Genomic DNA, 27,441 nt, shown 5'->3' on the forward strand with positions numbered 1-27,441 from the left:
GTGCTGCTTGTGCACCATCGTGTGAGTTCGAACCCCGTCAGTTTCCTAATCTAGCTAACAAATATATCATTTGACAAAAAAAATAAAAATCAAAATCAAATAACGACGATGTATCCATCAAACTAACGACATTATCAATTAAATATTGATGACATCTCGACAAAATCTTAAAATTAATAATTTTAGCAATTGAAATTTGTATTTATTCAGCCAATTTCTGATAGAAATAAACCATTTAAATGTTTGATAGGCTAGCAAAGTTGGATATGAAATGAAATAAGAGATATTTATTGATTTGGAATTTCTTCTTTTATCCCCTTCCATTCTTTCTTGGATTTTCATGCTGCGAAGGGCCAAAGGGGCAAGATTAATTAACGAGTTGATGACCTTTAATCAGAATCTTACGTATCCAAAATTTTTCTTTACTTGACTTTAAATATAAGCTTTTCGGTTCTCTTCATCGGTCGAATAGGACGCGAATCTTGTCTTGTTATCTTACTCATTAGATAAATCGAACTTCTTTCTCCACTTAACTAGATATTCTTAAAAAACCTAATCTTATGATTTTCATTGGGAAAATTTATTTAGACCCATTTATCTTCTGTCTACACCCAACTTATTATTTTTTATTCTGAAATTCCAAATGCCCAATAATTCTCTTTCTACACCAACAAGAACAAAAAGAAAATAATAATAATTTAGTAATAGGCAACTCCAGCCACCCTATCTCTTCGAACCTCAACCGTCCAGTTTCTAACCTCCTTAACTCCCCACCGCCACCTCCCTTACCACCCACAACAATTTGGAAATTAGAACATTATTCCCAACAACCCCCTATTAAAAAACCCAAAAGAAACATGTCAATATTTTTTTTTTCTTTTTTTGGAAAAATTAATGGTATTATTAACATATGGTCCAACACAATTAGATTCGACACGTCGACAATTTCGGCATAATTCGGACATGTTAGAAGGACTGCATGGAAGCGAGAGCTATTCTGTGGCCGGTGAAAGGTTGGGAAAGGGACATTGATGGCTGAGATCTTTGGGGTTTTCATTGTGGGTGATAAGAAGATGGTGGTGGGGGGTTGGGGAGGGGTAGAAAGTGGGGGTGATTAGGGTTCGGAGTGATGGCATGGCCCGAGATTTCTAGTGTTGGAATTTTATATTTATATTTTTGTTCTTTTTCATTATGGGTGTAGAAAGAAAATTGTTGGGCAGATTCGGAATTTCAAAATTAAAAAGTACAAGTTGGGTATAAAAAGAGAATAAATGGGTCTGAATAAAATTTCCCTTTTCATTTCACTTAATTATTAATTTTTGATACACCAAATATTCTACACTAAATTCATCAAAGTTATAAAGGGAGATTCGAACTTGAATAGAAAAGAAAGAGCAGACTGTTTTAGTCAATTGCCTAAGCTTAGGTCTGCTCACTTAATTATTAATTTAGTTTGTGATAGGTATACGCAAAAGAAGTTAATTAATGTCTGATATCATGTTTTTTGTACGATAAGGGTAACTCAGAGATTTTATGCTGCTGTCACAATTTGCATGCAATATATATGTTATGCAACTTGTTTATTCCATGTCCTTCATCGCTAATTCGAAATAACAAGTTTCACCTCTACTTTTTCAGAATGCTGGTCTGACACATGCATGAACAAATCGGTCTACAAGGAGTAATTCAACTCTTTATAAACATATATAATGTTACTTAACTTTTCGATGTGAATTTCACATTCTTAAGATTCAATCATGTCCTACACAAAACCAGTGACCCAGCTAGGGTTACCATCAAGTAACATGCATGCATAAAGGGTAATTTGGGAATCAGATTACAGTATCCTACTAACCCTAGCTAGCTAACTTTAAGCTTTTATTCTGTGAATAAAACTAAAATATCGCAAATCCTACCACACTGAATAATTAAACAGTATAAATAGACCTATAATGCACCTCAAGTTCCTCACCAAGAAAAAACTTCCAAGTACAATTTTAACACACATACACACATCCAGTAATATCCAGCTAGCGATGGACACGGTGGCGAGATTGGTGGATGAGAAGCCATTGGTGATCTTCAGCAAGAGTTCTTGTTGCATGTGTCACTCTACAAAGTCATTCCTACGTGGGTTCGGAGCAAACCCTACAATTTACGAGTTGGATCAAATGCCTAACGGGCAGCAGATCGAAAGGGCACTGCTGCAGCTCGGTTGTCGACCAAGTGTACCTGCTGTGTTCATAGGGCAGCAGTTCGTGGGCGGTAATAATACGGTCATGGGTCTCCATGTACAGAATCGGCTAGTCCCTCTGCTCATGAGAGCTAAAGCTATTTGGATTTGGAACGACCAGTAGTATATATGGACTTAATTAGAGTATTAAGAGATATCTACTGAACCCTTAACCCTAAACCACCGGCTCTATGAAGGTGCCGGTTCGATCTTTTTGTACTTTGATCTAGGTATATGAGTACTAAATGAGATCAGTACTTCTGTCACGTTTTTTATGAATACTGGATTTCATATACTTCTAGCTCTCTGTCTTCTTAATTTCTTCATTTTTGTCGAAATTTTAATATGTATTATATTTGAATACGAAATGTAGTGAGTTTGAAGAGGAACACTCTGTCTATCGGCAATCCACTGCAATATGACATTAAGCAACCCACCCACTTTTTATCTCAACCTTAAGTTCGAGAAATACATTAATCGAGAATCCTTTAGATTTTGTTTTATGAACTATATATAGATCACTGACACCTTCTTATGAATTATAAACTCTAGCTAATTAAGGTGAAAAATCTCGATACTCTTGTTAACGATGATTCGGATTACAACTCTTCTTACGTTTGTACCTTTACCAGTAGCGAGCCACCGGGTCTTTGGTCCCAAGACAAATCTGCACATATATGGCAGTGAGAGAGTTTTCTGGTCCAACTTGCTAGCATGGAACGTACGTATACGTTTGAGAATTAGATTCTGTGAGGTTTGAGCTCGGAAGATTTAAGCTACTTGTACAATGTGATAAAATTTGTATATTAGCTATATTTTGGTAGTATTTTAGATATTGTCACTCACGTATTATCAAGTGAGAAATTTAAACCGTATGCCATGTGTATTTTATTTGAAATTCCCCTATAATGACTCTCTCTTATGAAATGCCGCCATGATAACATTTTTATTATGTAGAAGAGCTGGAGAAGGATTGTATGGAATGACCAACCAAGTACACAATTATTATAGTGTTTCAAATCAATAATGTGATGTTGTATATGTATATATAAATTTTTCATTACATAACATTGTATTATTGCTCAAAATGCCACGATATCAGTGTACCCACTCCATACAAGTCTCTTCCGCGGAGTTGATGATCCAATGATGATCATACTATGAATAAAAACGTGTTGCATGAGAGGTCCCAGCGATGCTCACATCCCGTGAAAATGACAAGAAAACATGGAATAGGGAATAGGGAACCACGTGATGACAAGGAAAAGAAGAAAATAACAACTTATTAGATCTTTACACGTAAAAAGATGCCATATCGGGAATTTTCTGACGTCGCTAAATTTAATTTTGTCTAGGGTTTTGGCTGTGCTGCAAATAACGTTGATTTTCTCTCTGGTGGAATATTTAATTTTGAACCTAAACAATATAGATGTATATAATTTTGATATATAGGCTGTAAACTCGATCATAATATTTTGTGATGCCACGAACCGTCCATGCAATCTATACATATATTCTTGTTGGATATATACAGTCCCCAATTATCCAGAAAGAAAAAAAGAAGAAAAATTCAAACTTGTCGTCCTACCACAATATGGTTATTCTTGTGCATGCAGACTATTGAAGTAAAAAAAACCACGTATCATGAATTAAAAATGGAGCTAGGAGCTTATATAGTTATTTTCCTGTCGCAAATTTCTGAATAGGTCCAATAGTTGTCCACCATAAAATTATAAATCAGCATTAGTACTGTCTTTAATTTAATTACATGTGCAATTCAATAGGTGTATAAAAGCTGACATCAATGCAATTAGTAATGAAATGCTTCAATATAAGAGAAAGGATAATGCTAGCTAGGTAGCCTAATTTTAAAATCAAACTCTAAACAATGATGTGTCACCAATTGAATATAAGAACGTTAATCAACACTTAAGTAATAATTCAATCATCAACCACATCATTTGGCTTACAAAATTTAGTTTAACAATTTAGCATTACCATAAGAGAAATTTAGCTTCACTAGATTTATGATGTAAGGCATACTCTTCAACATCTTAAAATGCGAAAGCTTTTTGAAAAATCAAAAGAATATTATGAGATTTAAAGTAAGAATATATATGATCAGGTTCTTATATTATCAATCGTAACTGCAAAGTGCAGATAAATCTACAATAATAATGTCTTATTCCACTAAATAAGGTCGGGTGCTTGAATCCTATAACGCTATTTCGCTCAGTTTTACGCCAAGTCCTCCGTTAACTCCAAATACTCTATAGCAAATGACTTGAAACCCTAATATCAGATGCATGCATTATGCTCTTGAAACCCCCATATCAGAATAAAGATCAGACTAAATCAATTATGTTGATCATAATTCAATTGAACTTTAATTAATTCATCCGGAAAGCTATATACCTTCGAATGAGACGATGTATACTAATTAATAAGTGGCATTTGCAATAAGATACGTCGAAGTTCTTTATTCAAATCTTGATTTAGTTTCTTTTGATTGGACTATTTTACAAAAGGTGCGTACAAAATTCTTAAAGGTTGTATTATCTCCTTAAGTTATCATTCTTTGTCGACTAGGTAATGACTCGAATTTGATTATAGGGGGTTAAAGATCCTTGTCTGACATCAATGCTCACTACCCAAAATAAAAAATAAAAACTAAAAAAATAGCTACGGAGTAAGATTGGCTGTTATTAGGACTTCAGTAAAAGAGTACCATAGCATTGTCACACTTTTTTTACTTTTAGGCACCCGTTTTTCATTTTTACTTTTTATCACCTTTAGCAATAGTTACGCTCACGCTAGTCATTTGATTGTCAAATTTTGTGGGCATATATTGCAAAATGAGCTATGAGGTGATTTTCGAAATAAGCTATGAGGCTACAATGATCTCACATTGCGCTATGATGTTGTATCAATTTACATATTTTGTCTTTTTGAACGTATAAGCATCCACTAAATTGATGATTTTTTCTTCTTTTTTTTGTTTTTTTTTTTTGTCGAAGTGGTGTAAATGTAGCTTGCATGTCGCCTATATATAAGGGTCGCAAGCTCACCATGTCATCAATTTAATAAATTATCATACAATCAATTAGAGATTGAATATACAAATTGAAGAAGTTAAACTACCACCATAAAACTAATTGGCAATATGGAAAGTAGTTCAACTTTTTATTAGTTGAAAGTTGTTACATATTCAACCACATGAATACAATAAAAATTTAAGTTGATGATGATTTCTATATCCAAATGTGACTAGCCAAATTATAGTGTTTAGCTATGTAAAAAGTGCATGGGTCCGTTGTAAAATATGTTTGAAAGCATATAGGTTCTCAAGAAAATAGCAAGCTTTTAGTCATAATATTGGATGCCTAAATCGCAGGAATATTTTTGCTCATATTTAATGGTGATGCTCATCACTCTATATAGCATTGTTAGATGAGTTTAAATTTTGAGATTTGTGAAGTAGATAGACACACATCTCAAAATTTAAACTTATCTGCCGATGATAAATAGAGTGATGAATATTACCATAACTTAAGGAAACGAGCAAATTGCACCCTAAATAGCTCATGTTTAGGGATTTGAATCCCATCCGGACCTAAATTGTGGGAATCCTAAGGATCCTCACATTATAGTCATTTATCGTATATCGTGCAATCAAAAATTATTTTGAATTTTATTATTTAAAATTAAGTATAAATAGTACTTAACGAAAACTAATCACACGATATATGATCACAATGTGAGAATCGTCACAAAAAAATTCGGAAAAGATCTTCATCCTATGTTTAGCATCTCTTAAATTGATAAAAAAAAATTAAAAAAAAAATAAAAAAACACATGTTAGTTTACTACTTTTCGATAAAGTGGGGTGTGGGTCCTTGAGGTATCTTCCCCTACTTGTACGGTAATCACGTGGATTAATTAAAAGAAGAAGGATTAACCTTATATCAATAATATTTTGTCAACGATAAAAAATAAAGAGCATATCTTGTCCCTCACAAAATCTCTTTAACAATCGCTTTCGGTTTGCTTCAACTGAAATGGATGGGAATCTTTTGCCCCTTCGGATAAACCCATCTTCTTTCTCCACCTCAGTAGAATATAGGGCAGATGCTCCAAAATAGATAGAGCTGAATGATCGTGTTCTTTATTTAGATAGGATAATATTTGCATTTTCTTTATTGGGGGATAAGCTCATTCCCACTTACGAATATTGTATGCTAGCTGTAATTAATTTATAATTAGAGCCATTCAATTTTTTAATCTTCTTTTGAATATCATCTCGAAAAAAATTATTTCAATCATAGATCATTCAATCATTCAAATGTACCAACAGTGTAGGTATTAAGTAACGTATTTATAATGAACCGTTCAATTGTTTTAACATGTTTGGATGATTAATCGATCTCCAATTCAAATGATTTTTTGTAAAAATGATCTTCAAATGAAGATTAATAAAATGAACAGTTCCAATCCTTAATTTTATTCGATCAAAATATATTATTCGTAAATAAAGAGATATGTGCAGCCCTACATGGAGGGTGCAAGTATTATCCATTTTGATATATGTCCAAAAGTTTTATTACCATAAATTCCACTTTTTCCACCTGCTGGTGAATGTGAACATGCTAATGCCCTTTGGGTCTCAATGACATCCTCCAATGAAAACCCTAGCTTTATTCAATAGTATTAGAGCCCTTTGGGATTTCTTCTTCAAAAATCGCTTCCGCAGTTCTGCTCATAAGTTATTAGAAGTGTTTTCATAAAAAATCTGTTTGAAATATTTATTAGAAATCTAAGTACTTCCTAGAAAAATACTTAGAAGTGCTTTCTTAAAAAACACTTGACTAAGAGTCTATAGAAAATGCTTATATGACAAAGAAGCATATTAAACATTTCCAGACTGCTACTAAAGAAAATTTAACCGTTTTCTACAATAACACCTGAAGTGCTACATTCTTCTTCTAGAAACACTTCCAAGAGTACTTTTATGACAAGTTTTGGCAAACGTGGCTACAACAGATTGTTCCAATAGAGTCTTAGTGTCTTTGTGACAAAAATACCAACCACTCTTCTTTCCAAATGAGCAAATGCAACGATCGTGTCCCAAGTCTAAGTTTGTTCTTTACCACTTTTAATTTTCTTGGCAAAATGCGGCCAAAACTGTTTTTGGCTATCTGAAAATGTTTTTAGCCATTTGAAACACTTTCAAATTGTCCTACGTATTTCCTTCGTACAGCAGAGGTTTTCTAAAAGCTAAAAAAATTTGTTATCACACAAGGACATTTCCAAAGGACAACAGTAGCTTGAAGAGAGCCGAAGGGGGTCTTTATCAACTAATGATTCTATCTGCTCCATCTGTAAAGCATGCAATGCACTATAAATAGACGAATCGAGTGTTCTAAGTTGCTCACTGGAAGCTAGCAAGCTCGACTAACTCACTGCACAATCTTCACACCCCTCACATTTCCATACCCTTTTAATCGTTTGTTTCCAGTCTCTGACTCGCAATGGACACGATAACAAGCATGGTGGCCGAAAAGCCGGTGGTGATCTTCAGCAAGAGCTCTTGTTGCATGAGCCACACCATCAAGTCACTCATATCGAGCTATGGGGCAAACCCAACAGTGTACGAGCTAGATGAAATGCCAAATGGGCAGGCTATTGAAAGTGCACTAGTTCAGCAGCTCAAGTGCCAACCAAGTGTGCCGGCCATTTTCATAGGGCAACAGTTCGTAGGTGGAGCAGATCGGGTCATGAGCCTCCAAGTCAGAAACCAGCTTGTCCCAATGCTCATAAGGTCCAATGCTATTTGGGTTTGGACTACAACCTGAATGACATCCTCATATATCTATAACATAAGTTATACTCTAAAATCCAGACCTACACTACTTAACAAAGCTCAAATAACAGTTTTTCTATTCCCTCGTAGCATTTATCCTTTCGGTTGGTATCATGAACGGGAGTCAGTATGAGATCAATGTATACTCTATCGAGCTAAGCTTTTTTCACCTTCTTTATCTTGTACTAGCACTACCCTTGACTTCTTCTTTGTCTGGGAAAGGCCGAAGTTAGTTCCTCTTGTTGAAGAGGATGAGCTTGTATGTTTTTAGTTCCTGTAATCTCCCTTTACTATATGCATGTTTAACAAAAGCAGAGAGTGCACATATGCTTAACCGCAATAGTTCTACAACTGCTCAGCATATATCCTCGACTAAGATTTACGCGAGTCACAAAAATATGAAAACTTATAATGCTGAACTTACCTCATGCTCAAAGGAAATCCATCGAAAATAGGACCTTAAGTTCTATAAGTCATGGTTAGGATGCCACAAATCGATCTTGCATTTTGCTTTACTTTATTCTGGTTCTGAAAAATATATTCACTAAACGTCATTCCCCCATAAGCTGTAGCACATCTCAAAACTTCCTTCTTGGTCACAGTTATGGATAAAAATTCATTTCTGTAAAATAACATGCAAATGATAGGAATAAATACGATAAGATTTAGACAGATCATGAGCATTCGGTGGGGAACAAACAAATTCAGTTCTCAGAGATCATAACTACAACCGGCATATACATATGCAAACTTTTATTACCTTATCCATGTCAACATTACACAGTGTGCCCATATTTTAACATCTTTGAAAGATGGGATGTATGGATACTTCACTAAGTTACTAACCGAGTAATTATTTAAACTAAAACAAATAACGCATTTCCTTCTTCATCAAAAAACATAACAAACGAAACTAGGAAAGAAATACATGCACTGCACATTGGTGACAGGTTCTCACCAAGAGCAAGAGGGTGAAGAAACTAAGAGAGCCTTCCTTCAATGTCGGTGAAAAGCTCTGCTGACGAAGAGAGAAGTTTATGTATTCAAAAAAGTTTGATTGTTCGATATCGATTACCCATGAAAAATGGCTTGAGCAGATCCTTCACTTCTGAATATAGTCATTTAAGAACGGATTTGTCTGCTCTAGGATTGCATTCCGTCACCAGCTTTCCACTGCCCTCTGAACCGTAGCATTTGCCTTGCGTGTCTCTTCAGCAGAGAACTTGTGTTCTATGATTCCTAAAGGTCCAGGCTGCAGTACTTTCACCACAGTTTCCATATCTCGCTCCAGCTGCCTAAGCAACAATAAACACAATAAACGAAATGCAAAACGAAAAATATAAACGCGTTGCAGGTTCCAGGGATGCTCACATCCTGCGAAAATGACAAGAAAACATGGAATAGGGATTAGGGAACCACGTGATGACAAGAAAAAGAAGAAAAGAACAACTTATTAGAGCCTTACACCGTACAAAGATGCCATATTGGGAATTTTCTGACGTCGCTAAACTTCATTTTGTCTAGGGTTTTAGCTGTGCTGCAAATAACGTAGATTTTCTCTCAGTTGGAATATTTAATTTGGATAGTGTTATTCACACACTTCTTTTTATCTTTCACATACATTTGTGTAAATTTTTGTCCATTGATCTTTTATAATTCATTTTATATGTTGGCTGGAAAATAAAGAGTGTGCGTAAAAACAAATATGTAGATAACACCATCCTTAGACAAAATAGATGTATAATATTGATAGGCTGTAAACTCGATATTAATCTTTTGTGATGCTACGAACCGTCCTTGCATTGCAATCTTTTACATGTTCTTGTTATATATATGTTATCCACTAAAATACAATCCCCCAATTATCCAGAAAATGTATCATTTAAAATTGACGTCCTACCACAATAGTTATTCTTGTGCATGCAGACTATAGAAATAAAAAACCATGTATCATAAATTTAAAATGAAGAAAGGTGCTTATATAGTTTTCCTCTGTCAAATTTCTGAATTGGTCCGATAGTTTCCCACTACTAATCAATATTAATAGTGTTTGAGAAATTTTTTATTGTATTGAAAACAGAGTCTGTTACACCAACTATCATAATATAATTACGTGGTTAGATATGTAGATCGATGTGCATGCAACATAAACATGCAAGTATATACAAAAGTTGGGATTAGATTTGTTTTCATGAAAAACAATCACATCCAAGGATGAAATCAAAAGAATATTATCTCTACTAATTAATAAAACACTTATTATCAACCAAAATGCATTGAAATTACCAGTTTAACCCTCTAATTAAAACATAACATAAATAAGAAATATGAGGCAGAAATGTAATTTCACACAATCAAATTTTACTTTTTTTTTTTTTTTACAAAGTCTCACCTACATGTAATCCTAACATACCTCTAATTTATAAAAAACAAAAAAACAAAAACAACAAAAAAACAAAAACAAAAAAAACTTCCCACTCCCACATTCTCTATCACTCTCTTCCTCTCTCCTTCTATTTCAAAAACAAAAATAAAAAAATTTCTCACACACTTTATGTGTGCCCATATGCTAGTGAGATTTAAAATAAGAATATATATGATTTGATTAGTTATAGTCACTGTAAATTAATAAGCTCAGGTATGAGGTTCATATATTATCAATCGTACTGCAGAGTGCATACAAATCTACAACAATATATAATAAAGTCTTATCTTATTAAGTAGAGCCGTTTGTATGAACTTTAGAGTGTCACTGTGCTTAGTGATGAGTCGATATTATTCTATATTTTTACCCTAATTTTAGTTATAATTTATTTGTTATTTTAAATGAATTTTGATACTTTGCTTTTATATTTCAATTGCAAGACGTGTGAATCTACTTTGGGCAAAAAATGATGAAACGGGTGAATTTTGGAGTAATTCCAATTGAAGTGGATTCATGAGTCTTTCAAGATTTTACTCGGTTTAACGCCAAATCTTCCGTTAGCTCCAAATACTCTATGTCAAATGGCTTAAAACCCTAGTATCAATTGCATGCACATGCTTCAGTTAGCTCCAAACGCTCTGTACGTGGCTTGAAACCCTAGCATCAGTTGCATACACATGATGCTCTTGAAACCCTTATATTAGAATAAAGATCAGACAAAATCAAATTATATATTGACTGTCGATCATAATTCACTTTGAACTTTAATTAATTCATCCGGAAAAGCTATACCTACGAGTGCGACTGGCTAATATTACTAATTAGTGAGTGCATTTGCAATAAGAACCAACCGTAAGTGGAAGTTCTTTATTCAAATCTTGATTCAGTTTCTTTTGATTGGACTATTCTACAAAAGGTACCTACAAAGTAGCTTGTATGTATTATACCCTTAAGTTATGATTCTTTATCGACTAGATCATGACTCGAATTTGATTATAGGGATTAAAGATCCTTGTTTGGCGTCAATGCTCATTACAACAGAAAAAAATAAATAAATAAATAAAATAAAAAGGAACAATAGCTACGGAGTAAGCATGATTGTTGCTGAATAATTATTGCTAAAAGCGTGGCAACAATAAAAAAATGTATAATAGTATTGTCACACTTTTTTTTACTTTTTATCACCGTTTTTAGCAATAACTACGCTAACGCTTGGCCATTTGATTGTCGGAATTTGTGGCTTTAAATAGCGAAACGAGTTATATATCCGTTGATTTTCAAAATGAACTATGAGGTTCCAATGTTCTCACATTACACTATGATTAGCATCTCTTATATTGAATATAAAAAAAAGCACATGTTAGTTTACTACTTGTCGATGAAGTGGGGTGTGGGTCCTTGAGGTATCTTCTCTTACTTGTACGGTAATCACGTGGATTAATTAGATAGTGAATAATGTAGGGCAGATGCTCCAAAATAGATAGAGGAGAAAGATGATGTTCTTTATTTCGATAGGATAATACTTGCATTTTTTTCGTGGGAATAACCTATTTTAATTGTAATGGTATGATTTTTTATTCTTCATGTGAAGATTATTTTTATAAAAAATTATTTCAATCGGATTATTTATTTAAATATATTGACCAAATAGATAATGTAGGTACCAAGTAAGATTAATAAATTAAACAGTCCATTTGATTAATACGGTTGGAATCGTCTATTTGTTTGATACATTTAGATATTAAATAATATTTAATTTGGATGTTTTTTGTGGGAGCGATTTTCAAACGAAAAGTAGTAAATTGAACAATTTCGAACGTTTATTTCATTAAGTCAAAATATGTTATTCGTAAATGAAAATATATGTGCATCCCACATGGAGGATGCAAGCATTATCTATTTTGATATATGTCCAAAAGCTTTATTACCATAAATTCCACTATTTCCACCCGCTGCTGAATGTTAATATGCCAATGCCCTATGGGTCCACAGTGACATCCTCCAATGAAACCCTAGCTTTATTCAATCACTTTGGTGCCCTTTGGCATTTCTTCTTCAAAAATCGCTTCTTCTTGTAAGTGTTTTTGTTAGAAGTGTTTTTGATAATAAATCTGCTTGAAATATTAATTACAAATCAAAGTGTTTTCTACAAAAAAACATTTGAAAGCACTTCCTAAAAGCACTTGACAAAGAGTCCATATAAAACGCTTGTATGACAAAGAAGCACATTAAACCCTTCCGGATTGCTCCTAAAGAAAATTTTAACTGTTTTCTACAAAAACATTTGAAGTATTTCATGCTTCTTCTGGAAACTATTCCAAAATTCTTTTATAACAAGTTGGTAGATGTGGCTACAACAAGTTGAACCTCAAAGTACGCTAAAGAAAACAAAAATAAACTACGAAGATTATTTTATTCAAGAACAAGAATGCTGAGACAGCTACATAACTCAATAGACTACATTGTAAATGACTTGATCACTTTTGAAGAACAAAGCTTTCTATTTATAATAATCCTAATCCCTAATAAGAAAGGAAACGAAAACATAATTCTAATGGACTAAGCTCAAATCCAAACACTAAATAGATTACTATTTTCCAACACAACAAAGTCTCAGTGTCTTTGAGACAAAAGTACCACTCACTCTTCTTTCCAAATGAATACAAATGCACCCATCGTACCCTAAGTCCGAGTTTGTTCTTAACACTTTCCAATTTCCTTTGCAAAATGCGGCCAAAATTGATTTTGATTGTCTGAAAATATTTTTAACTATTTTAAAAACACTTTCAAATTATCTTTATTGATGATTAGCTAGATTGCAAGTTGTTATCACACAAGGACATTTCCAAAGGACAACACTAGCTTGAAGAGAGCCGAAAGGGGTCTTTATCAACTAATTATTCTATCTGCTCCATCTGGAAAGCATGCAATGCACTATAAATAGACCAATCGATCGAGTGTTCTAAGTTCCTCACAGCAAGAAGCTAGCAAGCTCGACTAATTGACTTCACAATCTTCACAACCCCCATTTTATACTCTTTTAATTGTCTGTTTCCAGTCTCTGACTCGCAATGGACATGATAACAAGCATGGTGGCCGAAAAGCCGGTGGTGATCTTCAGCAAGAGTTCTTGTTGCATGAGCCACACCATCAAGTCACTCATATCAAGCTACAGGGCAAACCCAACAGTGTATGAGCTAGATGAAATGCCAAATGGGCAGGCTATTGAAAGTGCTCTAGTTCAGCAGCTCAAGTGCCAACCAAGTGTGCCGGCTGTTTTCATAGGGAAACAGTTCGTCGGCGGAGCTGATCAGGTCATGAGCCTTCAAGTCAGAAACCAGCTTGCCCCAATGCTCATAAGGTCCAATGCTATTTGGGTTTGGATCAGAACCTGAAACATCCTCATGTATCTATAACAAAAGTTATACTCTAAAATCCAGATCTACACTACTTAACAAAGCTCAAATAACAGTTTTTTCGATTCCCTCCTTGCATTTCTCCTTTCGGTTGGTATCACGAATGGTAGTCGGTGTCGATGTATACAAGCTTTTTTCACCTCATTTATCTTGTACTAGTACTACCCTTGATTTCTTCTTTTTCTGGGCAAGGCCGAAGTTAGTTCCACTTGTTGAAGAGGATGAGCTTGTATGTTTTCAGTTCCTGTATTCTCCCTTAACTATATTATATGCATGTTTAATAAAACAGAGAGTAGTCAAATACTTTAACTGCAATAGTTCTACAACTGCTCAGCATATATCCTCGATTAAGAATTACGAGTCATAAAAATATGAAACTTATAAATGCTGAACTTACCTCATGCTCAAAGGAAATCCATCGAAAATAGACCTTAGGTTCTCTAATTCGTGGTTAGGATGCCACGAATAGGTCTTGCATTTTGCTTTGCTTTATTCTGGTTCTGAAAAATATATTCACTAAAGTTGACATTCCCGCACAAGCTGTAGCACATCTCAAACTATCCTTCTTGTTCACAATATATGGTTAAAAATCCATTTCCGTAAATTACCATGCAAAGGATAGGAATAAGTGCGATAAGAGTTGCACGGATCATAAGCATTCGGTGAGGAACAAATATGATGAGAGTCACACGGATCATGAGCATTTGGTGAGGAACAAATAAATTCAGTGCTCAGAGATCATAACTACAACCGGCACATACATATGCAGACTTTTATTACCTTATCAATGTCAACATTACACAGTGTGTCCACAATTTAACATCTGCGGAAGATGGGATATATGGATATTTCGCTACCGAGTAATTATTTAAACTAAACCAAATAAAGCATTTCCTTCTTAATCAAAACACATAACAAACAAAACTAGGAAAGAGATAAATGCACTGCAAACAGGTTCTAACTTCTCGCAAACAGCGAAAGGGTGAAGAAACTAAGAGAGCCTTTCTTCAACTTTGGTGAAAAGTTCTGCTGAGGAAGAGAGAAGTTTTCTATTCAAAAAAGTTTGGTTGTTCGATTACCCATGAAAAATGGCTTGAGCAGATCCTTCACTTCCGAATGTAATCTTTCAAGAAAGGATTTGTCTGCTCTAGGATCGCATTCCGTCGCCAGTTTTCCACTGCCCTCTGAACTGTAGCATTTGCCTTGCGTATCTCTTCAGCAGAGAACTTGTGTTCTATGATCCCTAAAGGTCCAGGCTGCAGTACTTTCACCACAGTTTCCATCTCTCGCTCCAGCTGCCTTAAGCAACAATAAACAGGAAATAATCCCAATTAAATGCAAATGAAAAATAAGATAACATCGTTAGAAAAAACTTGCAAAATATAGAATGAAAGACGTCAAGCGCACAACTGACATTCAGCAGAAACATCACTCCCTTCTCTCAGATACATAACTTTTAAGGCCATCGGAACTAGTTTATAGCAAGAATTCGATACACAGGGTGTCAGAGAAGACACAAATTCAACCCCTACTATTACACACGGCGAAGGACACAGTTTTCGTTTAATTCATGACCCCAACAGATGAAAAACCCCACAATTAAAACAATCCTGAGGTTTTAACAAAACCCTTCGCATTCCCCTGTCCTTACAAAGGGAGATTAAACAGGGAAAGCAGTTCCTTCACCACAGCAGCAAGCAATTTCAACTTGGGAACATGGCACGATCAGTGTCAGGACAGCGGGTTAATCTTAGATTAATCAGTTCACCCACTCTACAAAACATGACACCAATGCAGCAACATCACTCCCTTCTCTCGGATACATAACTTTTAGGGCCATCAGAACTAGTTTATATCAAGAATTCGATACACAGGGCATCAGAGAGACAGCGAAGGACACAGTTTTCGTTTAATTCATGACCCCAACAGGCGAATCAAATTCCCTCTGTCATTACAAAGGGAGATTAAACAGGGAAAACGGATCCTTCTCCACCGGCCAGCAAGCAATTTCAACTTGGGAACACGGCACGATCAGGGTCGGGACAGCGGGTTAATCTCAGATTAATCAGTTCACCCCACTCTGCAAAACATGACACCAATGCAAATACCGGAAAGCTGCAAATTTGTATCTTTTACCGTTCATATAACCATCCCAGCTTGAAACTCTTGATGAGAATTTTACAGCCGAAAGTAAATTAATTTTACCAAACAACTACGGCCAATGAAAATTCCCATATGCCCTAGATTAATCTAACAAATCTGGGATATGCAGAAACCGAAACCAACAGACAAATTTAAATTCAAAGCTTTGAACTTTAAAGGAAAATTAGGGTTAATAAAACAAAAATCTAACTACAGAAAACCAAGCAGGTTTAGAATCGTACTATCAGCCATTTTTTCGGAATCGTTCGAAAACCCTAAAATTGAAGCGAAGAAACAAAGGAAAAAAATTTAAAAATTTAGATTAGGGTTTTACGAGGAGGTACCTGAAGATTCTGGAGAAGGGAAAATACAACCTGCTCATCTCTCTCTCTCTCTCTCTCTCTCTCCCGATTGATCGACGATGATGCGCCGCCGTCTCCCTTTGTTCTAAAACGCGCGAAGCGGCAAATGAGCGAAAAAAAAGGAGGGAAGTTTAATTAAAAAAATTAAAAGAAAACGACTCTGCTGGGGATCGAACCCAGAATCTCTGGTTTCGTAGACCAGCGCCTTATCCATTGGGCCACAGAGTCGACTTGTTATGTTTTCAATCATTATAATATTTATTAAATAAATGTAAGATAGAACTCAACAGGAATTCTTTGTGTAGGATACTAGGATGTCGCATCTCAAGGACGTCATTAAAAATGTATTGATATATGATAACATGTTGGTACAGTTTGATATGGCAATAATGCCAACACATTTTTTTATGATATTATCATAATTGTAATTAAAAAAAATGTGTCGAAGTCATAAACAAACTGTACCAACATGCTATCAATACAATTTTTAACGATGTCAATAGAATGAGACAACGTGCACAAAGAATTCTTGTTGGGGCTTACAACGAACATGATCTTATCGTTTGTCTTAAACATAAAAAGCTTTTAAGAATAACCGTTACACAGTCACGTGATGTTACTAACTCACATATTATAACATGAATAGAAAATGTTTCACCAAAAGTTCAAGGGAGCTGTGATATTCATGTTATATATATAACAAATAGAATCTCAAATACACTGAAAAAAAACTGTCAAACTTATATTATAACTTAGAAAACCCACCACACTAATGTATGATCATATGCTAATACAGCAGTTATATACTACACACTCTTGTAACACTCTGTATACATATTCACACTCCCTAGTTTTTCAAGAAACCGAATGGCGCCTTCGCTTCTGGAACGGAAATCTGGACTCCGAACGCGCCTTGCCCCCAAGAGGGTTGATGCTATTGATCTTGAACAATGCATTGAGCTTCCCCAACTTTTTGGCGAATGCTTTGAACAGCTTGGTTGCAGGATGTGACTTTACAAGGTCTTGTTTCATAGAAACATGATCTTTTTCCAAGTCCGTCAGCCTCATTCGCATTCTCGCAACTTCAAGCTTCAGCTCGCGGTTCTCTCTTCGGACTGACGCGTAGTTGTCTCTCGGTGAAATGGCTCCGCTGCCTGCACCACTGCCTGATCTTTGAGGGAATTGTGCACCGTTAATTGCGCCGAAGAAGAACTGGTTGTGGCCACCGTTCATTGCGTTTCTGAGCCTGATTTGCTCAAAGTAGAGCACTTGAACTGCCATTTGTACCGGTAGCCTTTCATTCTGTGCCGCGTGACTGCATGCTTCTTGGGATAGTTTCTGGCAGTCGATGGTTTTGCAGAGGCGGTAGCGTTCAGAGTCCTTGAGATTCGGATGGACCTATAAAAGGAAACACAAATCCAGATTGGTATTGATCAACATCTTGAGAAGAAAAATGCATTCACAAATTTTAAAGGGAAATTATTTCTGCACTCCGTTTTTCTCCCCTGCACGCCTCTCTCCATTCTAGCCGTTGGATGGATATGTATTACTCACTTTGAGGAAGATATCCACAGCTCGGTAGAGTCCATCGCTTACTATTCGAGCATGGTCTGGAAGTAGTTCTGCTAGAGCTATGAACCTTGACGGCATCAAGTTCGAGTCCAGTGCAACTTCTGCAAGATAATTGTCTAACAACTTTGATACTTTCAGGATCGAACTTTGCATAGGAGACCCAGGGCTGTCGAAATCATAAACCATTTCTCTTTCGTCCCTCAAACGATTATCTTCATCATCATCATCCTCATCCAAGTTCAGAAATATCGAAAAGATCCTCAATACAGCATCTGTGTCGTAGATTGTGCTGTGGTTGTTTCCATGTGAATTTGCCGGAATCAGGATGTCTTCGAGAATTGCCTGATCCAGCTGCAGACCAATCCGTCTCTCTAAATCGGAACTGCAGGAAACAGACGACGATGCTGCAATCGCAGTTTTCAACAAGCTCGAAAGAAATGCCATTGGAACTAGACTCTTCCTTGATTGTGTTGGAAGCAAACTGACTATAGCTTCAACAATGACACTTTGTTTGTTTTGCAATTCTAAATCCAAAAGGCTTCCTTTTACCAATTGGTTATCTCGGATGACAAGTCCTTGTAGAGAATTATGAGCATAGTTGATCAAAATTTTGCTGATCATATCCTGTTTAAGACCCTTGGTTTTCACCGTGGATATAACACGTTTGAAGAAGTCGAGACTAAGCACTGTAAGCGCTTTTCCCCACCAGTCTGCAGGCGTTTCAGGTTGCATATTTAAAGCCACTTTCGCAGGAAAGTTGTGGTCAAGTTTCAATAAGCCAGAGGTGAGCTGCTCTTTGCACACATTGTTTGCAATTGCGTTGATAAGCCTGCTTACCAAGTTGGTTTCTTCTGCTGCAGGCAAGAGGGTTTCGCAGCGATGAAGAACTGATATCGACTTTGATATGTTTGGGAAAACCGTCTCCTTCAGATAAGCTTCAGTTCTGGTTTCCATGTTTTTCTCAGCATACTCTTCCGTCATTTCCAGAAAGTGCGCTACGCAACGAAGCGTGGCAACATTTGATTGCGTAATCTCAACATTAACTCCGTAACAGAATTTCGCAGCTAGCTCAAATCCCTCTGGTCCACCCGGAACAGAAGCAAGAATTATGCGCGAAACTTTTGAATCTTTTGCTTCAAGCAACAGCTTCCGAATCTTTCCACTCCGAGACACTAGAGGGAACTGCAACATAGTCACCATCACATTACCAATTCTCCTTGCTTTCATAATTCGACATATTTTTCATTTAATTGTCGCACGATAATATCTTATCACAAGCTAATAAAACGCAACAATTATTTTGTAACTGCAACAAATTGAAACAATAGACTAGTTCTGAACCAATTTCACTCACCTTGTGAAGTGCAAAGCTTGATGCTCCTATCTCCACGGTAAGATCGCTAGAAACATCGGAGATTGGCCTGTGACAAAGACAAAATTTGTTGAAAAATGGAATCGAAGCGAGGAAAGAATCAAAATCTGCTACAATCTAGAACTACAACATGCATACATTCTCATGTGTGCCAACATATCAAAAACCCTGCAAGGAACCTCTGTATTTTCCATGGAAGTACACTACACACAGTTTCAAGTTCAATCCAAACATATGGACAGCGTGATCCTCCCTCGATGTAATCATAGTGACTCGCTACAGAAGGACGGCCCAATAATTGCGAAATGAGTGGTGGATTTGAGTTTGCACACGAAGAGTAATGTTAGATTATGGTCAAGGATAAGAAAGCTGATTGAAGTCTGCAGAACTTCTTGTGCTGCAGAATTGGAAAAGATTGACCAAATGGGGCCCTCGGGATTAGCCAACCTAGCTGAGCGGATTCATTATTCTACGTGGCGGTGTAAGAGTGACGCTGAATAAAGCCAGAACCAATGGACAATTTGCACAACTGGTCTGTTCATGTCTTCAGGGCCTACAGATGGTAAACGTACAACAAATAATTGATCCACAAAAAATTAATTTGGGGTGGCAGTTGGCACTTCAAGAATGTTGATAGCGAAATTTGGCTGCATCTGGACAGCAATCAGCCCGGTCCACCTCGTGCCATTGTCGTTTCGATTTCGTACTGTCTGAGCAGAAACTCAAAGGATTTATTGTGTGACCATGAAATGTAATTGTCTTCCTTAAATTCAGAGAACCTCTCAGAGTCGCAGACTGTTTGAAAAACACAGGCTCTGTTTTGACACTCAAATCCCAAAAAAGATGCTAAAAAATAAACTTTATTTTCGTGTCCTTTCGTGTTGTATCCCGCTATCCGTATCCGTGTAACGTAGAGTTACTGGTAAGTGGAAACTACCATATGGCTCAAAGCTAGAGAAAATAAGGCTAAAATTGAAAAACAGAAAATTAAATGCAGGTAATCTATCAAAAGTAATAAGATTATAAGAGATGGACGAAAACGGAACTAGGCGTAGCAAAGTTGGCTACCACAATATGCACCCAAGTTCAATTTCCCCTCCCACATTTTACTATTTTAGATTAGACTAGAATATCGCTCAAAAAAAAAAAAGCAGAAGATAAGGGGGAACATTACCATTCAGTGGCATGCCTTATGCTTGAACTCGGCCGAATAGACCGCTTCCCGGAAATGCTAGGCTTCAGTTCACCAATGGTGACGGCCCCCATCTTTCCTCGACCACCTTACGATCAGAGTTCCCACTCAAAATCCTGCAGCTCCAGTCCCACTACAAAATTTCAAGAGTCCCAAAGTTTCAACAGTACAAGCACTTTCACTAAAAGCCCATATCAGATTTCTCAATTTTTCAAACACCTTATGTTCATAAATTCCCACTCAAAACCCTGCACCACCAAATCCCACTACAAAAAAAGTTTAAAGGACTCAAACTTTCAGCAACATAAGCACTTTCAACTAAAACCCCATCTCAGATTTCCCACCATAAGCGGTTTAACAAAAACCCCATCTCAGAAATCTCACTTTCCAGTTCCACATTGCAGCATTTTTCTGAGGGATGGTTTGAGGGAAGAGAGAAAAAGAAAAATGCTGCTGGAGAAGAGAAAGTCACATGAAACCATGCAGGAACAAAGGGGAGGGGACTTTGATACAATATAACTACTTTAATGAGTGCCTGTGATGAGGTTTTGAATCTAAAAAGTCAAGGAATTGCAGCTGCAAAAGCACTTTTCGGTGAAAGGTAGTCAGAGGGAGTGAGTGGTGAATTGCTTTTACATGGTTAATGTTTGTGAGGGAATTTTGCAGGATTTCTGAGAGGATTGCAGTGCTTTTGGGATTGTAATAGCTACTCGGTTAAAGCTTTTGCTTAATTAAGTCCCTAATTATGTGTAAAGCTAATTAAAGTAGAGATTTAAAGGATGAGTGGGTTTACCTGATATAATGAGAACCATAATGCATCCACTTAAACTATAAGGAAATTCGAGAACCAAACATGCATTTCCATCGTATACAGTAGAACCTCCATAATTTAAAAATCAATAAATTTATAATCTCGTTAAATAATTTTTTGACCAATCTGGAGATAACGTGCTAAATTAATAATTCGTTATAATTATTAGATAATATATATTATTAAAAATTCATATAGATCCTACATAATATATAAATTAATAATTTTCTGATACATGTATGATTTGACTATGAGGCCTTCATAAAATATGACTCAATTATTATTTATTTTTTCTTGAAATTGATGTTATCTTGTATCTTATCTCTAACTTTTCTTAACATAATAAGAAGTTCTGACGTGGTTTTCTCGTACTACAAGCCTACAACATGATATTATTCAATGTCATTGCCACTTTAAGAGCTTCTTTTCGCAAAATGGGCTCCATACTCTATAGTAAAACTAGCATCTCCGACTTCATCATCTTGAACAATGTACAATCTATTTTTGAAAAAAAAGTAATTAGACTCATGAATTTTAATTAGTTAAACAAATATATAGAATTGTTAGTTTACAGAACGAGAAATTAAATAGAATGTACAATATCTTAAAAAATAAAGAATACTTTCATAAAATAATGAATTATTAATTTATCAATTACTTAATTTTCCACTAAATTAATAGATTCCTTTGGTCCAAAACTATTAATTTAGGAAATCATCATTTGACACTATAAAAATCTAATCGTGCAAGGTGCACTTCTCATGAGAACATTTTTTTTTTCTAAATATATAAAATTTGGACTGTACAATTAAAATTTTGAGTGTCAATAATAATTTCTTTAATTTATAGATGTTTAACTGTATTCCATAAGGAATGTATACCCATATCACATAATCTCGTCCACTACAATTTCATCCATCTGTAATGCGTAACTGCACCATATAGAGGATTATATAAATGAATTACCTCGGCAACACATGCTTGTATTAAATTTGCTTGTACATATATTTGTGGTACTCAGTGCTCTCGATGTGACGTTGTTGGACTCATGATGGCCTTGGATTGAGTTGATCGGTTGGCAATGATAACCCCATCAATTCTTTTTCTTTTGTGTTTGCTGGATGATCGGTAGGTGGTGAACAACATTTAAAGATTAGTCGTACTCAGTCAAAATTCAAAGGCACGGTAAACTGTTACTATGGCGTTTCGCGTTAATGATACAACGTTACGTTAGTAAAAACTTATAATCTGTACAAATCAGTAAAGAGAAATGTATATGTGTCATGGAAGTCTTTCTCTAGAAAATCGACCGTCAAGTTAAATTCTCTTTCTTTGTGAACAGTTGGCAATTGGTCCAATCCATATGCTGCTTCAACATTGCTACAGACGGCAGGGGAAAGAGAAGAAATTGGAGTGCCCTGTTCCGCTGGGTGCACTAATTAATTCCAGTTTATTTCTTGCTTTAATTTGTTTTTTTAGGCGCAAACATGACATCAAATCACGAGTGACTAAGTGAACGGAGAGATTCTTGCATACATTCAGAGATATATATCATTGGAGGGATTCAATGGCTTGCAACTTAACGTAGCATCCTCTCTTCCCTTCTGGCATGGGGCATGAGAATGAGTTTACCGTCGTATGACTGACCGACGATTATTAACGGTTCGGGACATTATAGCACGTGTTGCCTGGGGCGTAAGGGGTGGAGAATGATAACTTGACATCATCCTCACCTTCCTCCGGCTTATCAATCCCCTACCTAGTGAATTCGGAAAATGCATCGTTGAATGAGCTGGGCCATTAGGTAGCATGAAGCACGTCTACTCATACGTACGCACTTACAAGCGCTTTTCTTATAAATGCTCTGAAATTTGTAATAACGATCCTAGTGTTTCTTAAAAAAAGCACCTGGAAGCGTAGTCAGAAGCACTTTTGGCTGTCAAAAAGCGGTCCTCATCAAACATTATGAAATAGAGTAAAAATTGCAGGCATAGTTTATAATTGTAATCACTTGAAGTTGGAAGAGAGGAAAAGAAGACATGGGAAATTTCGATACTGCAGCTTTATTTGGAATTTATATTGGATTCCTGTAATATCGAATTGACACAAGCATCAACAGTGTGTGTGCCTTTCCTACTAGTGTGGGATAAACAGATTTGGGTTGAAAGACCGAAATATGACACCCTTTGCACAATTGACCCGATTATACATTTACCGACGACGTCTATATAAACAGAAAGAGCCTTGGTGAAACCGCGATCCTGGAGATAATGAACAAGCTGACTTTGGGTATTACGTTTAACTTGATCGACGAAGCTCGCCAACTGGTCTCGTGCTTCTGCTATTGCTTAAAGGGGATGAAGTCTGAGTGGACAGTTGCACATCAGACAGTGAAACAGAACCGCTCTGAGAAAAAATCAATCCAACTGAACTACTTGAGGCGTTCCCGGAAGAGGGCACTCTAGCTGAGTAAGTATCCATTTTGGAAGCTGAAAGTAATTCGGGCCGAAGATCTGATGATGAGGATGATGGAGCCAGGGTGGCCAGCAGAGACCCAACCGGATACGGAGCAACAGGCATATCAACGAGAGATGAAACTGAGGGGTTGTACCTCATGGTCTGCACTGGATGATCGAATTTGCATGTAGATCCAAACTTGCACTGACCATTTTGCAGGTAGAATGTACACGGTTGCACTCCCTGTCCAAATAAAAGCACATTAATTTTTTCCATAGAATATGACATCGTTAACAAATTACTGAAAAACATGTTTACACAACCTATATGGATGGTATGACAGCCTTTTCTTTGCTACCTACTTTTGTATTTCATTTGGTTGTACAAAGGAGGTCGACCAGGTATACTTTTAGATGTGATAGTAGCATCCCACAATCCCCTTTAGGAAAAGAATACTGTTTAACGGAGTAAAAGAAAAATATTGGGTCTACCAAATTGGATAACCAGGTGAGTATGAACTCAATAACTTCTAACAGCGGAATTTAGAAAAATTAAAGATTCATCAAGATGAATATAAAACAACTTTGCATACCGGACGGAGTGGGAGACCCATCGGGCTAAGGAGACAAGTTATCCTTGGTATAGTTCGATCCCGAGGATGATGATACCTACAAGATGCTCCATATTTACAGTCCCCAGTTTTCAGATAGTACTGGCATTCAAGTTCGCCAGGCCTCTCTGGGAAAACTTGTTCACTCGGGTTGCTGCTAGAAGGACCAATAGAAGAGGGTATGGAGGTATAAGGTCTTGCAAGTCCGTGTGTTGGAGAAGATAGCTGTGTTACTCCATATAAAGAAGTTGCTCCAACTGTGTGTTGAGCTCCAGGTGATAGTACAGGACTAAGAGGTGCCTGCACCAAGTAAAGCAATAACTTATTAGCAATGAATTTCAATCATATATCAACCTAAACATGTTTTTATCGTACCGAATAAGGACTCCAACCCTGAATAGGAACAACTCCTGGTTGAATTAAGACAGGACCGTACGCCCCTTGCACATATGATCCAGGTAATAGTGGAGGCCTAGCCACCCTCAAACTGGTGGATGCCCCCCCATACTGTTCTGCCAAAGGAACAGAAGGAGACTGCACCGACGGATAAAATTGAGGTGCAGAAGCCGGTATTGCTGTTCCAGCAGGCTGCGGGTGATGGAATTTACAGGTTGTGCCAAATTTGCATTGCCCCGTTTTCAAATAGTAGGAGCATTCATTCTCACCCTGTTATGAAAAAATAAAAAACTGTGAGCCACTAGCTACACAAATTTCTCGAAAGTCTACACACCCTTATGTGGATGAGAGAGGCAGTGAGACAGAGAGACAGAGACAGAGAGGAAATTCAAACCGGTCGTAATGGGTATCCATAGATATTTAGGGAAGCTCGGCTTAAGGATCCAGCTCCATGTTTTGGATGGTGGAACTTGCAGGATGCGCCAAATTTACAGGTCGCAGTCTTTAAATAATACTGCATATCAGGCAAACAAATGTCACAATGACACATGAAGTTCAAAGCTCAAATAAATAAATTGACAACAGAACCAAGTTGCCGTAAAGTTTCCAGATCTAGATTCTCATTATCAGGCAGGAAATTCACATTTTACAACGGAGCAGAAAACTACTGCATACCTGACATATAGGTTCCCCCGCTCTCTCTGGGTAGTCCCCCGTAGCTCTTACAGCTGCCACGACCTATGTGCAGCATCAAACCGAAGTCATAAACAAAGGATAACAAAATTAACAATCAAAGACAATTTCAGTTAACCAGTAAAATCCAAGCAGTTGTATGTCACTAAGACAACATTGCCCACTCCACCGAGCCCAAAACACAAATATTAGGCCTAATATTTTCATCGAATATAGACTCATTTAACTAGGTCGAATAAAAGCACGAAAAACATATCATTCCAAAAAAAGTTCCCATTTCTTTTCCCCAGCTTTCCCAGGAAACAAACAATCATCTAGTTTCAGGTAAAGGGACAAAAACTACCTCCACAAAACACTCAAACTTACGAAATATGTCCTGTTGCAGTCATCTATCACTGAAAGCTTAAGTACTAGTTTACATATCAAAACCCACAATTAAGCAGTCTTGACAAAGCTCATTAACTGGTTGCAATGAAATTTAACAACGAACAAGGACTTACAGCGGCACGATCACGAGGATGATTGTACCGGCACCGACCACCATATCCACAGAACCCGGTTCGCATGTAGTAAACACAATTGGGCACGGCGGGTCGCTCCGGGTACGATTCGCTGCTCGTCAACCCCAATTGCCACATTTGCTCTACAATTTACCCCCAAATCAGAACAAAACCCCAATCACACCCCCCCACATTACCAAACCAAACCCAAAACCCTAGAAACCCCATTTACGAAATTAGCCCCAAATCGAGCTCAAACGAAACGAAATTGAAACGCCGAGCAAGTAAAGGAGTACCTTCGAGGCCGGTCTCACCGGCGGCGGGGCTCCATTCCTGGTTCGACCCGTTTCTGGCGGGGCTTCGTCCGTACAAGTCCATCACAAAACGACGAGTGTTGGGTTTCTGTACACCTGCAGCAACTGTGGGGAATAGGTGAAGGAGGAAAGGGAGAGCTGTACAGGAATCCCACCGCCCTTCTAGAGAGGCCTAGAAGGATCGGAGAAGCTCGATCGAGTTGAAGAGAGTGTGAGGGAAGGAGGAGAGAGAGAGCGGCGACGGTTTCTTCACAGTGATGGAGAAGCTTAATTGCTTTCTCTCTAAAAGAGACCGTCGTACGGTCTAGTATTTTGCCCTTTTTGGCTTCACACGCAGTCACGCACCAAAACGCTCTCTCTCTCTCTCTCTCCCCTTTTTTTTCTCTCTCTCTCTTCCTATTTGGTTTTTTATGGAAATTTTTTGGGTTCCTTTGAGAAAGGACTTACCTACGTTGAGTTCGTCATTATGATAATATTTTATAAGGTAAAGTACAAAAAATCATCTCAACTATTAGTGTCGTGATACTTTTATAACTCATTTTTTAAAATTGACAATGTCATACCTCATCTTACGAATTTGTGCCAATGTCAGACCTCCGTCAATTTTTATGTTACTTTTTCTATTAAATGCTAATGTGGCCAGAAACGAAACCCATTTTTATCATAAAAAAAATTAAATATTAAAAAAATTAAAAACAATAAACAATAAACCAAAAAATACCCATCAACCCGTGTCCCCCTCCCCAAAAACCTAGATCCCCTTCTCTGAGTTCTCCCTCACCCAACCATCTCTCATCTCTCCTCTCTCACGCCTCTCTCTCTTCTCTCTCCCTGCAACCTGCATCCCTAAAATCCCAAAACCCAGAAACCATTCCCACCTGAGTCATCATCGCCGGCAAGCTCTCAATCCTCTGAGCCGACGATCGCCAATTAACCCCAGACTCTTCCCCGCCACACCCGCTGGCGTCAGAGCTCTCCTTCTGGCACCACAGGTGCTTCTGGTTCCCCCTACTTTAAATACCACGGCAAGTTGAAATTGTGCAGAGGCTTCGCCCTCTCAAAACCCATCTCCATGGACTTCACCTC

General features: G+C 37.0%; 6 protein-coding genes and 1 non-coding gene across 9 annotated transcripts; 3 read left to right on the plus strand and 4 right to left on the minus strand.

Moving 5' to 3' along the window:
* The first annotated feature begins 1,983 nt into the window (after positions 1-1,983).
* LOC103967386 (monothiol glutaredoxin-S6-like) lies at positions 1,984-2,534 on the plus strand. The gene has a single exon (XM_009380637.3). It carries the CDS (start codon positions 2,037-2,039, stop codon positions 2,355-2,357), a length of 321 nt encoding a protein of 106 aa, XP_009378912.2. The 5' UTR covers positions 1,984-2,036; the 3' UTR covers positions 2,358-2,534.
* Positions 2,535-7,680: 5,146 nt separating this feature from the next.
* Positions 7,681-8,327, plus strand: LOC125478442 (monothiol glutaredoxin-S6-like). Its single transcript, XM_048586607.1, has one exon. It carries the CDS (start codon positions 7,762-7,764, stop codon positions 8,083-8,085), a length of 324 nt encoding a protein of 107 aa, XP_048442564.1. The 5' UTR covers positions 7,681-7,761; the 3' UTR covers positions 8,086-8,327.
* Positions 8,328-13,083: 4,756 nt separating this feature from the next.
* LOC125478518 (monothiol glutaredoxin-S6-like) lies at positions 13,084-14,522 on the plus strand. Its single transcript, XM_048586718.1, has one exon. The coding sequence runs from the start codon at positions 13,590-13,592 to the stop codon at positions 13,911-13,913; it is 324 nt and encodes a 107-aa protein (XP_048442675.1). The 5' UTR covers positions 13,084-13,589; the 3' UTR covers positions 13,914-14,522.
* Positions 14,523-14,675: 153 nt separating this feature from the next.
* Positions 14,676-16,577, minus strand: LOC103967389. The gene is made up of 2 exons (XM_048586719.1): positions 16,421-16,577; positions 14,676-15,233 (listed from the first exon to the last, which is right to left on the minus strand). The coding sequence occupies exons 1-2, from the start codon at positions 16,456-16,458 to the stop codon at positions 15,041-15,043; spliced, it is 231 nt and encodes a 76-aa protein (XP_048442676.1). The 5' UTR covers positions 16,459-16,577; the 3' UTR covers positions 14,676-15,040.
* A 16-nt stretch (positions 16,578-16,593) lies between these two features.
* TRNAR-ACG lies at positions 16,594-16,666 on the minus strand. Its single transcript has one exon. It is a non-coding gene; the product is annotated as a tRNA-Arg (tRNA).
* Positions 16,667-17,090: 424 nt separating this feature from the next.
* Positions 17,091-21,307, minus strand: LOC125468203 (BTB/POZ domain-containing protein At1g03010-like). 2 transcript variants are annotated; one of them, XM_048586929.1, is made up of 4 exons: positions 20,557-21,307; positions 19,365-19,431; positions 17,993-19,192; positions 17,091-17,836 (listed from the first exon to the last, which is right to left on the minus strand). In XM_048586929.1, the coding sequence occupies exons 1-4, from the start codon at positions 20,646-20,648 to the stop codon at positions 17,294-17,296; spliced, it is 1,902 nt and encodes a 633-aa protein (XP_048442886.1). In that variant the 5' UTR covers positions 20,649-21,307; the 3' UTR covers positions 17,091-17,293. The 2 variants fall into 2 exon arrangements, with proteins under 2 accessions (XP_048442886.1, XP_048442887.1); XM_048586930.1 differs by lacking the exon at positions 20,557-21,307 and adding an exon at positions 19,521-20,089.
* Positions 21,308-23,425: 2,118 nt separating this feature from the next.
* LOC125478625 (zinc finger CCCH domain-containing protein 32-like) lies at positions 23,426-26,730 on the minus strand. Of its 2 annotated transcripts, none has more exons than XM_048586987.1 (7): positions 26,338-26,730; positions 26,042-26,184; positions 25,524-25,586; positions 25,243-25,362; positions 24,828-25,118; positions 24,435-24,752; positions 23,426-24,085 (listed from the first exon to the last, which is right to left on the minus strand). In XM_048586987.1, the coding sequence occupies exons 1-7, from the start codon at positions 26,417-26,419 to the stop codon at positions 23,684-23,686; spliced, it is 1,419 nt and encodes a 472-aa protein (XP_048442944.1). In that variant the 5' UTR covers positions 26,420-26,730; the 3' UTR covers positions 23,426-23,683. The 2 variants fall into 2 exon arrangements, with proteins under 2 accessions (XP_048442944.1, XP_048442945.1); XM_048586988.1 differs by having other exon boundaries at positions 26,042-26,256.
* Between the last annotated feature and the right edge of the window lie 711 nt (positions 26,731-27,441).

The sequence above is a fragment of a genome, unplaced genomic scaffold (assembly GCF_019419815.1).
Source record: "Pyrus x bretschneideri cultivar Hongxiangsu unplaced genomic scaffold, Pyrus_bretschneideri_v1 Contig25, whole genome shotgun sequence".
Taxonomy (NCBI): domain Eukaryota; kingdom Viridiplantae; phylum Streptophyta; class Magnoliopsida; order Rosales; family Rosaceae; genus Pyrus; species Pyrus x bretschneideri.

Excerpts from the sequence above, each read along its gene's own strand:
- LOC103967386 (XM_009380637.3), top strand. The coding sequence starts at position 2,037 with ATGGACACGGTGGCGAGATTGGTGGATGAGAAGCCATTGGTGATCTTC.
- LOC103967389 (XM_048586719.1), bottom strand. The coding sequence starts at position 16,458 with ATGAGCAGGTTGTATTTTCCCTTCTCCAGAATCTTCAG. Across the intron at positions 15,234-16,420 it reads CCCTTCTCCAGAATCTTCAG|GCAGCTGGAGCGAGAGATGG; the intron begins GTACCTCCTCGT and ends TTGTTGCTTAAG.
- LOC125468203 (XM_048586929.1), bottom strand. The coding sequence starts at position 20,648 with ATGGGGGCCGTCACCATTGGTGAACTGAAGCCTAGCATTTCCGGGAAG. Across the intron at positions 19,432-20,556 it reads ATAAGGCATGCCACTGAATG|GCCAATCTCCGATGTTTCTA; the intron begins GTAATGTTCCCC and ends TCTTTGTCACAG. Across the intron at positions 19,193-19,364 it reads CAAGCTTTGCACTTCACAAG|TTCCCTCTAGTGTCTCGGAG; the intron begins GTGAGTGAAATT and ends ACTATGTTGCAG.
- LOC125478518 (XM_048586718.1), top strand. The coding sequence starts at position 13,590 with ATGGACATGATAACAAGCATGGTGGCCGAAAAGCCGGTGGTGATCTTC.
- LOC125478625 (XM_048586987.1), bottom strand. The coding sequence starts at position 26,419 with ATGGACTTGTACGGACGAAGCCCCGCCAGAAACGGGTCGAACCAGGAA. Across the intron at positions 26,185-26,337 it reads CGGTGAGACCGGCCTCGAAG|AGCAAATGTGGCAATTGGGG; the intron begins GTACTCCTTTAC and ends GGTAAATTGTAG. Across the intron at positions 24,086-24,434 it reads TGGGTCTCCCACTCCGTCCG|GGAGTGCAACCGTGTACATT; the intron begins GTATGCAAAGTT and ends TTATTTGGACAG.
- LOC125478442 (XM_048586607.1), top strand. The coding sequence starts at position 7,762 with ATGGACACGATAACAAGCATGGTGGCCGAAAAGCCGGTGGTGATCTTC.